The sequence below is a fragment of the Homalodisca vitripennis genome, chromosome 3 (genome assembly GCF_021130785.1).
Source record: "Homalodisca vitripennis isolate AUS2020 chromosome 3, UT_GWSS_2.1, whole genome shotgun sequence".
Classification (NCBI taxonomy): Eukaryota; Metazoa; Arthropoda; class Insecta; order Hemiptera; family Cicadellidae; genus Homalodisca; species Homalodisca vitripennis.
In genome coordinates this window covers 73,312,915-73,326,481 of record NC_060209.1, presented here as the reverse complement: position 1 = coordinate 73,326,481, position 13,567 = coordinate 73,312,915, and the positions used below count along the sequence as shown (strand labels likewise).

The following is a 13,567-nucleotide window of genomic DNA, read 5'->3' as shown; positions in this document are numbered from 1 at the left end:
AATAATTCAAAATAAATAATTTCAAAATATTATGTAACAGCACATGCATTAGAAACAAGTAGTGCCAGAACTGGTTTAATTTAATTTTAATTATTGATTAACTGCATCAATATTATTTTCACGATTAAACCCTAATTCAGTAGTAGGATGGCAGAAAGTTATCAATTTACGGGTAAAAATACTTTAAATAATCAAATAGTTTTTGCTGGTAACACCATGTTAGCATAATCATCGTTGCAGAAAATTACCATTGTTTTACTTCAACTGTCCAACAATACTTTAGTCTGAAACATGCAAAACAACAGATAATTAACTAACCAGTAAGGCACATCACGGCAGTGAAGTAATAAGGCAGCACTCCAGGAGGAGAAGAATAAGTACGTCAGGCTTGACCTTATTGCGCCCGGTGCTTAGTCAGCAGTGGTGTTTAATTACCCTAAACTTGTTTCGCGTTGTTCCCTTAAAAGCTTCGTAAAGCGATTAGCCTATTTATAGCGACCGCTTAATTGACCGCCTTACCCTTCCCGTCCGCTATTGTTTACTTGACTCCCAAACAAGCGATAGCGGCTACACTGCAAGCACTCCGACTTCGGGAAGTACTCTCCACTCGCTGCAATGCTGCCATAGCTCTGCTACTGTCTATTACCGCGAACACCACTAATTACCTCGTCCAAGAGTTGTGTTGTGTTATTGCAACAAATATGCTCTTCTATAAATATTTACATAACTCTGCATATTACACGGTCATTTTACATCAATCCCATAAGGAATTTCATTACAGCAAATGTGAGCAATAAACCGTTCTAACTAAATTTAGCACAAGTAGTTTTGGAAATCTCAATGTTATAGAACAATGTTATTCAAAACTTCTCGCATAAATGAGTTCTTTAAAAGAATAAAAGAGTTATCGTCCATGTTTCAGATTATGTTCTTATAAATTATTTATAAATTACAACTTCTTTCTATTTGCTTTTTATTTATTGAATTTTCCTCTTAATCTGACAGTACACGTTTTATGTTGCAAACTGGGACGTCTTAAATAATAAAATATTTTATTTAGGCTCAGCCTAATATTTCTTTTATGTTATAAATCCAACATATTACTAAATCTGAAGCATTTATATATACTTTAGCAAATTTAATGGCAAAGGAAGAAGGACAAAATAATTGTTTGAATAATAATACTGCAATCATAATCTGATCAGTCAGTCAGCAGTTTATAAACAAAGGGACCTGGCGTTGTCAGTTGTGAGACGATTAGATAGTGAAGTTTACTGACAACAGTTGTCAACTGTACAGTCAGTACCGGTAGATAACTGACTGTGACAGATATACTAGACTGTTATCTCTCCTGATAAGAGCTCAGCAAGTCTTAGTCTGCCCCGCGAACCGACATTGCACGCTGCTATTGGGCTTCATCTGACGTCACTGCGGACTATTTGTGGCCAGTGAGCAAACAAAACACGGACATCACGTTTAAACAATTACGATAATCCTTAAACGGTATGCAGCAGGTTTTCCTGAACAGGAAACAGCGAACTTAAATTTACGTAAAAAATCAACAGAATAAGATCTGTAATATATTACAAAGTTTGAGTGTTAACATACTTATTACTTAATTGTAATTACTCCGTTATTTTCACCAAAACAATTACATTTTACTAGGTTGTGGCCATCATTAGCTTTATCATCCTCATATGTAACAGATTGTATATACGACACTTGCAACGTATAATGATGGTAAATGTCTGAAATACTACTCCTTTCTAACCATTCATCGTCAGTAAACATTTAACTAAGGATAAATGGTTGCTTTAAACGATACTATAAGAAAAGTATACCATGGATAGGAAGATATTATTTAACTTCCATCCGTTACATAAAGTGATGCAATAAATTTAATAAAGATGAACTAATTTTGCTAAAAGGAAATTTCTTTTAAACTCCGTTGCTTCCCACTCACAAACGAGCAGTGTAAGTAAAAAGTTAAGGTTCAAAGGATGGAAAGTTGCCGTTTTAAAATTAATTTTGTTTTACACTTTGCAAGAACGAGGGTATCAAACGAGAGGTCGGTTCAAAAGGTTTGGCAGCAGCCCAGCTAGGCGAGAAATTAGCAGTTGAGGCCGGGGCCGGTCCATGTAATGCGGGTACCCACCAAACAGGTCCGAGTTATATACCAGGCCTGCACCTCGTCTACCTGATCGTCACAAAGGCAGTTCATACCCCCTGCAGTGTTTGACATCTCCATCACTGATCCAATCATGCAAGAAATAACGGTCAATGTGGACTACGTGTTATAACAAGCCTTATATAATACATAACGATGCATCGTATCATAATTTATCTCTCTCATTTAGATTTTTTTTAATGAAAATACTTTGAAGGATACAGGAATTTCGGGACATTTGTCATAGTTTATACAAAAAAATTAAAAAAAAACCTACGTTTTAAGATCTAAAATACGATCACACAACAATAAAAATTAGGTTAAAATAAACAAATCATACCAAAACGTTAGAAATCACGTATAAGTTAGAAATAATAAAAATCAAACTGGAGAAGGGCTCAGATTTCACATGTCAAAACGTGGTACTGAATTTTGTATCACTCAACAATGGCAAATTTCCGGAAAATTCTTTTCATTCTAGGCAATTAGACAACACTAACTTTATTGGACAATGATTAATATAATCCTAAATATGATATACGATCAGTCGGTAATATTTTAGGAAATCTAGCATTACCGTCTTTAATATAACGTGTAATTTTATTACGTTTCATTCACTTTCATTGTGGAGTTCTACAAACGAAACTGTAATGAAGTTACAAATACAGTTAAATAAAATAACATTGAGAGAGGGTTTAATAAAACGTTAGCACTATCGCTGCCCTACGAATAATAAACAACTGAGAATAAAATAGAAAGCTACAGACAGAGTTAGGACTTATGACTACAACGTACATCAACCGTATTAAGATAATAATCTGTTACTCGAACTGAGCGGAATTAAGAGATGCAAGTATATTCATCAACAGCGAACAAACTGGTTTTAAACGGCGACGCTTCGTGTTTCCAAGGTCTAATGAACTGAGCTCGCTTTGCGTCAGTCAAATGCAAGCAACAAAGCGCTGGAGAAATGTGGTTTCATTTGTAGCTGATTTAATAAATGTTTCTATAAGTAACACATGACAACTATGACACATTTGTGACATGTGTTCCTTTGTTTTTGATGGAGTCATTATTTCGTCGCTTCATTCAGAATTTCCCTTTACCTTAATTAAATTCGCCGACGTATCGTATTGATACAGAGCTGCAACTCTCCGACATCATGGTTTCCATTACTGTACTACATGATACACTTGAATATTTAGAATTATTTTAATACAAAAATTGTAGTTCAGATTTTTAATTCCTTACACTGAACAATAAATTTAAACTCGTTTTACAACCAACTTGCATTTTTAGAATTAATATATAAATATTACAAATATCCAAATATTTAAATATTTTATTTACAATAGTTACAGTGAATGCAGCTGAAACATACGTAAATTCAAAGGAATATTAATTGCACAACTTAATAGATTAAAATAATGTTATTGGTTGACAAATGAATAGTGCTCGTTATTATAAAAAAACAATTAACACTAAATAACCAGCCATAAACTCTTGTGATACATTCGACAATATGAATTTTATACCTTACGATATTACGAGATTTAACGAAAGACATAGTAATCAACAAAAGGAATAAAGAGTGAGGTAGTAAAATTAATCAAAACGATAAAGTAATAATTTAATACGAACTGCCGCGTGAAATAAAACAATAGAGCTCTGATAATTTAGGTAAGAAGATGAAACAACTCAATTAACTTCAACTACGTGAATGGAAGACAATAGCGGGATTATGGCATCAATAAGTGGACAGGGGAAAATGTGAAACCAATTTTCACCGTGGAATAGTGTCGCCAGAAATTATCTGGGCGTTTGAAAGGGTGATTGTTATAAGGGCTGCTCCAATTAACGCTTTAACAATTTGGTAATCAGTGCTCAAAAGTTGGACAATGGACGGCGTTAATTAATGAATAATTATAGACCCGTGGAGTCGGCACATGTTTCGATTTTCCTGCAAAAACACGGGAGCGGAACACAGAACGCGAGCGGTGGTGCCACAAAGGGTTCTTTCACAAAGAGTGGCAGCACGACGAAAATGTGAAGAATGCGGGCGGCTCTGTTCCGCCACAGCCTCCCGATGTGTAAGTGAAATTCTACCCGATAATATTGATTGAGACGTCTGTATAAAGAGACGCTCTACGTCTTTCACACTGCCGTGTATATTTTGTACAATTTGAAACGTTTTGGACATTTTATCCGACCAAGGAAGACTAGGAAACCCTCCATTTTACTTCCATGCTAGCAGGCTGATACCCGTTAACAGAAACCGGTTCTTAGACGCTGACTCAAATATAACAGTCCTATACGATACAAAAAAAAACAAACTAAATATTTCATGTACTCGTACATTGCGTTGCTTTCTCCTTGAGGTTTCATTTTAAATCAATCTTAATAAGAGATAGTTACAAGTATTTTGTATTTGTTTTATTGTAAGTATTTCATCGAATTTAATGTGTAAAAACTGTACAACGTATTTATACTTTATTTGTACACTTAATGTTGATAAATCATTAGTGTACAAAAAAAGAATTGTATACACAAATAGTGTATTCTCTCAAATTACTCGTAATTGGTGTTCATGCTGACAGATCACAATTTACACTGTATACTAATGAACTGACGACACGTCAAGATTTAGATACAATTTACATTTAGAACATTCTTTAACGCAGTGAAATAAATGTTGGCTGTGCTCAAAAAGGCAAATTTATTACCATTTGCTGCAGATAAATCATTAAAAAGGCACACTACCTTTTAAGAAAAGGTTAAATTTTGTGCCTCTAAGGTAAGAGCGCCAGATTAGAGGTAGATTTAAAAAATGAATATAAATAATTTATTACAGTTGTCACTGTTTTCATGTCAGCAAAGGTAGAGCAGTTTCAATATGCAACGGCCTGCCTTCCTGCGTGCATGCCTGCGTAAGGGTCTCAAGTACTTCTCTAAACAAACAAACAAACTTTGTTGACATTAGTTTTTATATCGGTGCCGAAAGAAAAGGAGCAGGACTAGTTTCAGTATATAACGGCTTGCCGGAATACGTGGACAAAGCCTACAAACCAGCCCTCTAGATACCCTCTACAGGACAATGCGCATTTTCAAGTAACTAACCTCTTCTACGTAAAATGATGTTGTGATTTAACTAAGAAACTGTCCAATTTTGGACGGGACAAGCCCGAGGGATGAATAAAGCTGTGACGCGGCCAACAACCTGATTAAATCTGCCCGGTGTAAACTCTCCCTCAGGCCCTGGTAATTCCCATTTTTGGGCGGTTTCCACGTAAACATCCTGCGCAAACACTCAGGTGTCTGTCCAGGCAGGAATACCGAGGTATAACCAAACTCCTGGAGTTGTTTGTCTTACCCTTAAGCGGACTAGCCTTGTAATCATAGTGACATGGAACTTTAGGTTTTTAAATTTTACTGGCAACTATGGCAACGGTTCAGTGTTGTTATTACTTATTATTTCTCATACATAAAGGAAAACAATGTGGCTTCAATATTAAAAATGTCATACAATAAAAAAATGTATTTAAACGATAGTGCTAATAATATCTTACAAGTACATCTCTCTATAATGGAATAATATTGTAATTTTATTAACTCTTACCCGTTGTAGCAAAAGGACTTGACGACGGTACATTAATGGTACAAGTATAAGCAAATGTTATAGAAGTATTACTAGTTATCTGTTTTTGAAACTAATATTCTATTGTAAAAATCTGTAATATTGCAATTTCTGGACAAGTTCGAGGAAAAAGATAAGTAACTATTTAGTATTTGAATTAAACTATAAACTCAAATTTCGTTATCCAGCAATTTTACGTTTTAATTGGTATAGCCAAGATATTCCAACGTAACTGGTAGATATAAACTAAAACGTCACATTTTATAAACGGAAACTGTTATATGCAATACTAATAATAATAATATTATTTTATTATTCGTCAACATGCTTACTGTGTAACTACTTAGGAAATACAGATTTTTTATAGTGATAGTAAAAACTTAAATTTAGTTATGTTTATTATTGAAGTTAATAAAAACATGAATACATATATGGACAAATGTCATGATTGGAGCCTTGTTGGACTAAATTCACAAGCGATGGCGCAAGCAATAAACCATGATTAAGTTGTTGGCGTTAAAACAGACAGCAGCATGGAAATGCATGCAGGTCATGAATTGTAATAGTACCGTACCTGAACTGTAAGCCCGGTTTTTACTTCCAATATTGAACGAACGCGGATTACTACAAATCCTGCACTAAGTAAGGGCATAAAATTACACAAACACGGCCCCATTTCGTCGGATACCGTTGGTGGAGGACAGCCGTGTTTTGGTGACAGTTCGGGTATAAAATGCAGCCAACCTTTCAGCGTGGGTCCACCATCCTACACTTAGCTGTAAAATATCCTTGGGCTGCATACCCCTTCGAACAGATAATATATTCGCAAAACCTTTTCCCCTTATAGCTCGTCGTACTGAGGTGGCTATAAAATAGAGTGTAAAAATAAGGGAATTGTAAGTAAGCTAAACCCGTCTTCAGCGTCACCTCGTTAAAGACTCGGGCAAGTTTAAGCTGCCAAGAGGGAACGGAATAAAATCCACGGAGACATTAACAATTACAGGATGAAAAGTTGTTAATTTCATGGCTGAAGTTTGTAATAGAGAAGTTTGTACGATTATCGCGGCAGTCTCCGCTTCCTTTAATGCAGAGTTGGCTGTTCCTTATCTCCCAATTGCTGTCATATTGTTGGAACTTAGCATCACGGATAAAGAACCTGCGCGCGCTGCTCCAATGTTGCCTACTGTTGTCTGAGCCTTCCTCTAGAAATTGGGTTAATTGTTCTATTTGCTTCGTAATTAGTTCCTAAATTACTTATTCTGCTGTACACGCGAAAGATGTGCAGTTAACGTTGTTTTCAACTGTTAACGGTTCTACAGTGTGATATATATTTTGCAAAAAAAACTCATAACTTTACTACCTGATTGAACAATTTTTTCATTTATTAGACGCATTCCAGTTTTTTAATCAACAAAAGTTCCTAACCTAAATATAATTTCGAATTCGGAAACAAAATATGAATACATTTATCAATGGACGATTTCAATAAATTAATTTTATCCTAATCCAGTCGTTATTTACTTATACTACATCATATTTTGGTAACTTATATTGAGTAGAGTCTCGTTGCTACACGAAAACATTTAAATCGTCTGATTCCTGTGTCAGTTATGCATTAAATTCGCACCCCAAATTATAGTACAATATTTATAGAATTTGAATAGAGAATACATTAAAAATGAACTTACTAACATGAACTAGCTGAAATGCATAATTTGGAAAATCGTATAGCATTTACGTATTTAACCAATTGTTTAAAGAAAAGCGTAAAGTTTTATGTAATTCCATTATATTTGTACGTAATAATATTTAATTGTATCTAATCGGATGATTTTAAAATGCACAATAATATCATATAAGTCACAGGATTCGAATTTCTCAATCTCGCCGTAAATACTAAAATGTAGTGCTTTAATAGTTCCATAAAATAAGACTTCTTGTACTGAAACGATAAAACAGCTGTATAGTTGTAATGAACGTACATTTGCATGTAGTGGTAGGTGGCGGAGTAGTGGAGTTATGTATGGACTCGGAACAGCTGAGACCTGGCTCGCCTAACTTGTTTACATTGGCCTTCTCCTCCTCCTGGAGCACAAAGCCATTGTTACCAACTATATAGGCATCAGTCCGGTGAATATCCCACTGTTTGTGCAGGCTTTTGTACACCGCTAACGCTCAAGTCCAGCGCCGTGAATACCAGCTCGTATTGCCTACTTCACTTTTTCGTTGAAGTCCAAATTTGGATTTAGATCTGTAACGTTCGCTTCCAAAGTTTGTGGAATTAAATGGCTAATATACTTAGATATTGATTGGTGTTACTAAATCACTTGTCTAGGAGGCCTGTTTCCATAAAGTACTCAAAAGATACCTGAAAATTACTTTTTGAAAGGCATACTTTACAAGGACGCTGAACAACTTATTTGTAGCTTTAGACGTAATTAATTTTTTTATAAATAACAAAAATTATATTTTAAATTGGTAACCAGTGTAAAATCTGTAATGGAATTTATTTATTAAGATTGGTAAGTTTGACGTTCTTGCGTCATTAAGAAATTAAAACGTCAATAATGTAAATGATTCTAGGATTTAGGTATAGTGTACCTTCCACCTAAGAAACCCCCTATTCCGAAAGAAGAGATGTTACCAACTGCGGAAATGAATCTAAACAAACAAAAATTCCGACCATTGTGAATACGTGTATGGTATTTATGCCTTACATTAGTTACAAATACAGCGCGTTATGATTAATATACAGGTAGTACGTACCTTATCAGCGTATCATTCGAATTACGCAATAACACGCTACGTTTCTCAGTATCGGAATATTTTATATTACAAAACAAAACTTCAGTTGAAAAAACTGGTATTATAATTGCGCTTAAATCCGTAACAAATTAAATCTTATATTAAACATCTTAAATGTACAACTGATAGTGCTTTATTTACTACAAATATCACGGTTTAATTTGCTAAGCGTTCATTTTAATAGCCATAACGTTGCTATTGGAAATGATAACGTTATAATATAATGGATTATACAGCAAATTAAGTTTTACGTGCTCTGCTTGGATGAAAATTCACAAATGAAATACATTTCACACTCGGCAGAGCTGCACTGTGAATCGGGCGGGACTTGCGATAAAACCAGTAAGATCAGTCGTCCACTATAACGAATTGAGTAAATTATCTTTTGCCTGGGTGCCTATGTTTTTTACTGCTAAGTGAAAGCCTGGGGGCACTCCTGTTCGCTTTGACAACCAATCTAGGCTTGCTAAGCACGTTTACTTCACCACTTTAGGCATTTAGAAAATCATAGCTATCGGTGGCCATTATTATACGTATGGGGCTAGAAGGTAATTATTACGTGTTCATTGTTGAAATTTCGATTACATAATGCTCTGACTTTTATTTAAATAAATATACTAATCCTAAAACTGAAATGAGTCAATTACACTTTATTGATTATTAAAAAAAGATCATATATTCAGTATTTTTTTTTTCAATAAATTTCCAAAAAGACAAATTGGTTTTATGAATTTCCTTTTAATTTCATAATTGTATTGCCAATGGTGGATCCCACCTCGATCAAAGGCGGTGGAAACTATAAAAGAGGTTACCATGCAATTCCTATTCTTGTTGTGTACTGTTCATGGTGTTCTTCTTAGTTTTGTTTGAATTCACGGGTTTCTATCTTTATTAGTCAGGGAAAACTCAAAATTTTGGATTAGAATTGCCTAGTTTATGGTCTGCCTTTGTTTCATTTTGATTAAAAGTTATAATCAAAAAGCAATAAAATTGTGGTGCTATGTTTTTTAAGGATTACACATCTCACAATATAGCAGCCTGAATATAACAGTTAGTTATTAGTCTTAGCACAATAAAATTAGATTTTAATAACGCCCATGCCATGATTTTGATAAAGTTCAACAACGTCTACGAAATAGATTAAATAAGCCAGTTTTTGGTAAAAAACATTGGACGTTTCAAATAAACATATGGGAAAATTACAATCTAGATCAAAGATATGGAGAAGAATAAGAAACCTGGCTCGTATTTTAATCAAGTGCTTTAGATCAGAGCTGAACCTTTCCATCACCCTTGAGTCACGTTTGTGTTTTTATTGAACTAGAAATGTTGTGTTTTATTGAACTTCTGAATGGGGCCAAAACAAAAAAAATCACAGCCGTAGGACGCAAACTGTGATTGGCTATTTTTTCTGTTCATCATTATTGCTATTGTATGTATAATTCTTCTAGTTTGCAGTTCGTGCGTTAGACGATTCCACATGATGACATGTAGCGCTTATCTATGGCCATGGATCAGGAATGATATGAGCCGACAGTAACGAATTTGCAGATTGGCAATAGCCAACCAGATTAATGCCCGGATTGCTCTTGCTATGCTAATTTATGCGGGCCATCCAGACTTGATTAGGCCAAATCCGCTTTATCTTTCATCATCAGCTGATCTATGCACTGTGCCTACTGTCCCCACAGCACTGATTCTATTTTATGCGAAGAGCTGCAGAGTGTCTACTTTAAGAAGACACATTTTTATTCTGAATTCTGTGTTCTAATGTGACGTATTTATAGTAGCCCAATGAAATAAGAAACTTTTATCTAGCGGACTTGCGTTATAGAAATAATGCGTTATAAAAATAATGCTTATACCGATTTGATGATAGCCAAAACTCAAACGAAACTCCGTAGGAATAACAGTGAGGCGACTGTATGCAACACAAAAATCATTACCAATTTTTACTGTAGGCCTATGTGTGATAAATATTTTAATATCAATAATTATACTGTCTTATCAATAATATAAAGGCTCAAATAAGCTCGAATTCAGTTTTTTCCAGAATTCCCTCCAAGGTAAACGATCATTTAATAAAGAACAGTTGCCTTTTGATAAAGCTGATCCAATAACATTTTGTTCATATCATTGTGTTCCTATTTATAATTTTAGTTACACTATACCTTCAATTACAGGTACTTTGTATGTACCTTTGATAATTACACTTAGATTTTCTCAAGCGACTAGTCAATTTTCCAGTTTCTAAGTTCGTGTGCATTACTCTGCCACGTTAAAAACTACCAGACCGATTGTGCTGAAATTTTACATGGTCATTTGTAAGGCCTGGTTAACATACTCTAAACCAGTATTCTTATTTCGATAATACCTCCCAGCTACGCCCCACTGGTCAGTTGTAGCAAACAAATATTACTAATTGAAACAGCCTGTTAAATGTAATCAACTCTTCTGTGTAAACATTGTTTTGTGACAGCACAGCTATGTTTAATTAATGTAATCACTATTTTCAATTAGTTTACATTTATAGTCTTGACATCATAGGGTAAGCGTGATGATAACAATACTTTTTATTTCAACCTTTACTGGTTTGAAAATATCCAGACAATAAAATTACAAGTTTAGTAAAAATATACTTATGACTGCATTTAACTCAATATTAAGTAGGCTATAGATTAATTGCTCAGTAATGTAATGCAGATATCAAAGAAAAAAATCTTTTACTATAAATTTAATACAGTATTTAGCTTTTCACAGAAGACGGCTTCTCAGACCTGTGTATGTATGTATATGTTTCATGACAGGAGAAACAATGCAAAAACAACGATGGCGAAAAACATACTGAAAATTGGAATAAGTTACAATGACCATAAATGTACATATTTTTTAAATTTTCTTGAACAAAGCAAACTCAACATTAGATTCTGAAGTATGATTCACTTGAATCAGAAGTTCTCAATACACGTGCAAAGCTTATAAAAAGTTAGTACGAACCCGCGGGCAACTGCTAGTATTTAAAGTGGGAAAAACCAAAAAACATTGTAACTATCCTATAAATATCCAACAACCTTAGGTGTAAGCTTCAGTAACGCTTAGCACCTCACGATGTATTTCTTTGGTTTAATCAGTGTAGCGTGGAGAAGATCCATCCATCTTGCATCGAAAGGAAATAATAAATAGGCAGCGATACCGTTATTATCACATTAACACCAAACTAAAACAGTAAATATAAATTAAATTAGAAGTACACCTATATTTCTATTAATCGCTTGTTTTAACTATTATCCATTGAGATTGTTTTTGTTTAGTTATTTTTTTTAATTTTTCTAAATAGGTCTTAGTGAATTTACAATGTACTTCGAGATAGATTCAGTTCACGTCGAAAGCCAACTCCAATGGCCCGGGACTCGCAGCACGGGAGACTTGAACGCGTTAGAAAAAGCTACTAAAGAGTAATCAATCTGACGCGATATGTTCATGCTAATAATAAAAACTATTGTTCGAAAAGCTCTATTCTTTAGAGATACGGTTATTAATATTGAGAAATTAAAACATTTTGAGACTATCTTGCAAGTTTGAAATAGCATGTGTGTGTTTAAATCGGTTACAACATAAATCTGTATACAACAGACTTCACAATCATAGTCAACAAATCATAAAATTAGTGTAGATGTTTATTTACAATTTACAGATTAAATTTCTAATCTTACTCTTTTGAAATAGTATTATTTTCACTATAATTTTGTTTAGTAATTATTTAAACAGTTACTCGCTTAATTAAGAACTAATTAGTTAAATTAATTCATCGACCCATAACAGTCAATAACGCTCATATTTATATCATAAATATTGTCACTCCTGTATACAATTTTCTATTAGTATACTATATCAATAAAATATCCCAACAATATAATAATCCTAAACACAATCTTACTGAAATGAGACGATAAAAATAAAATGATGGGTACAAACTAACGTTGTAGCTAACCAAATAAACGGAAAACCTTCATTAATTCACAAGATCATTACGAGATACGTTACGTAGTTTCTTACCTAATGCAGAAGATAGAGTAATCACAAGGAACGTTGATCGCAGAAAATCCATTTCGAAGAGCAAGTGGACACGTAACAGTTTTATTTATAGGGTCCACATCTTATGAGCACTCAAAAATGGCAGTTCCAAAACGATTTTCCTGGGCACAAAATAATCCACAGAACTTTAATTAATCCACTCGATTCCGTCTCGCAACCCCCACAGCACCCACAAGACCACTTCTCACTCCTTTCGGCGTCGGAGAGGCGATTTTCGCCAGGAAACTGCACGATAACCCTTGACAACAGCGTTTTAGCGGAGTTCACAGGTAGTTTCACACAGAAAAGTTTACAGATGGCTCGCCCACGTAAACCACGGCGAGCGCACAGCACTACCCTCCCGCACGCCGAACTGAAGTGAACTGACGCGCGGCCGACGCCGACACAGCGACCGTTACGCCAGATGCAGCCGGTTCCCGCTCCGGCCGCCAGGGTCGCCCACTGTCAACAGATTTGTTTATCCTCAGCTACTGGACAAACTTTGACACAGCTGTGCCAAGTTGTAGCTACCCTCTACTCCGCAGCCTGCCAAGATTGAGGGCACGTGCTGACTGCCCGCCCTGCTTCAACAGTGATTAGCTCCAACTAAAAGGTCCAGGTAAACGCTGTGGGTTTGTCAACGCTGTAATTAATCGCAAAATAAGTCGAGAGTTAATTACAAACAACCTTTTAGACTTTGACGAATCAATTAACTGTGTTTGTTCCATCATTTTCCACCAAACCGAAGCTGGTTATAATTATATTCAATTTTGGTCAAGCAAAGTTAGTAAAACCAATTTACTGTTAATTAACGGCTAATTTACATATGATGTAGATTGGTAATCATTTTTAACTAGGTTAATAAATAACGAAGAGGTTTTGTTGTA

At 34.8% G+C, this 13,567-nt stretch overlaps 1 protein-coding gene across 2 annotated transcripts in view; it reads right to left on the bottom strand.

Moving 5' to 3' along the window:
* The window catches only part of LOC124357062 (hemicentin-2), a 222,563-nt gene extending 209,486 nt beyond the window's left edge, over positions 1 to 13,077 (bottom strand). For both annotated transcript variants that reach the window (XM_046808466.1, XM_046808467.1), the window contains exon 1: positions 12,663 to 13,077. In XM_046808466.1, the coding sequence (XP_046664422.1) occupies positions 12,663 to 12,714 (52 nt within the window). In that variant the 5' untranslated portion in view covers positions 12,715 to 13,077. The remainder of the gene's footprint in view (positions 1 to 12,662) is intronic.
* Between the last annotated feature and the right edge of the window lie 490 nt (positions 13,078 to 13,567).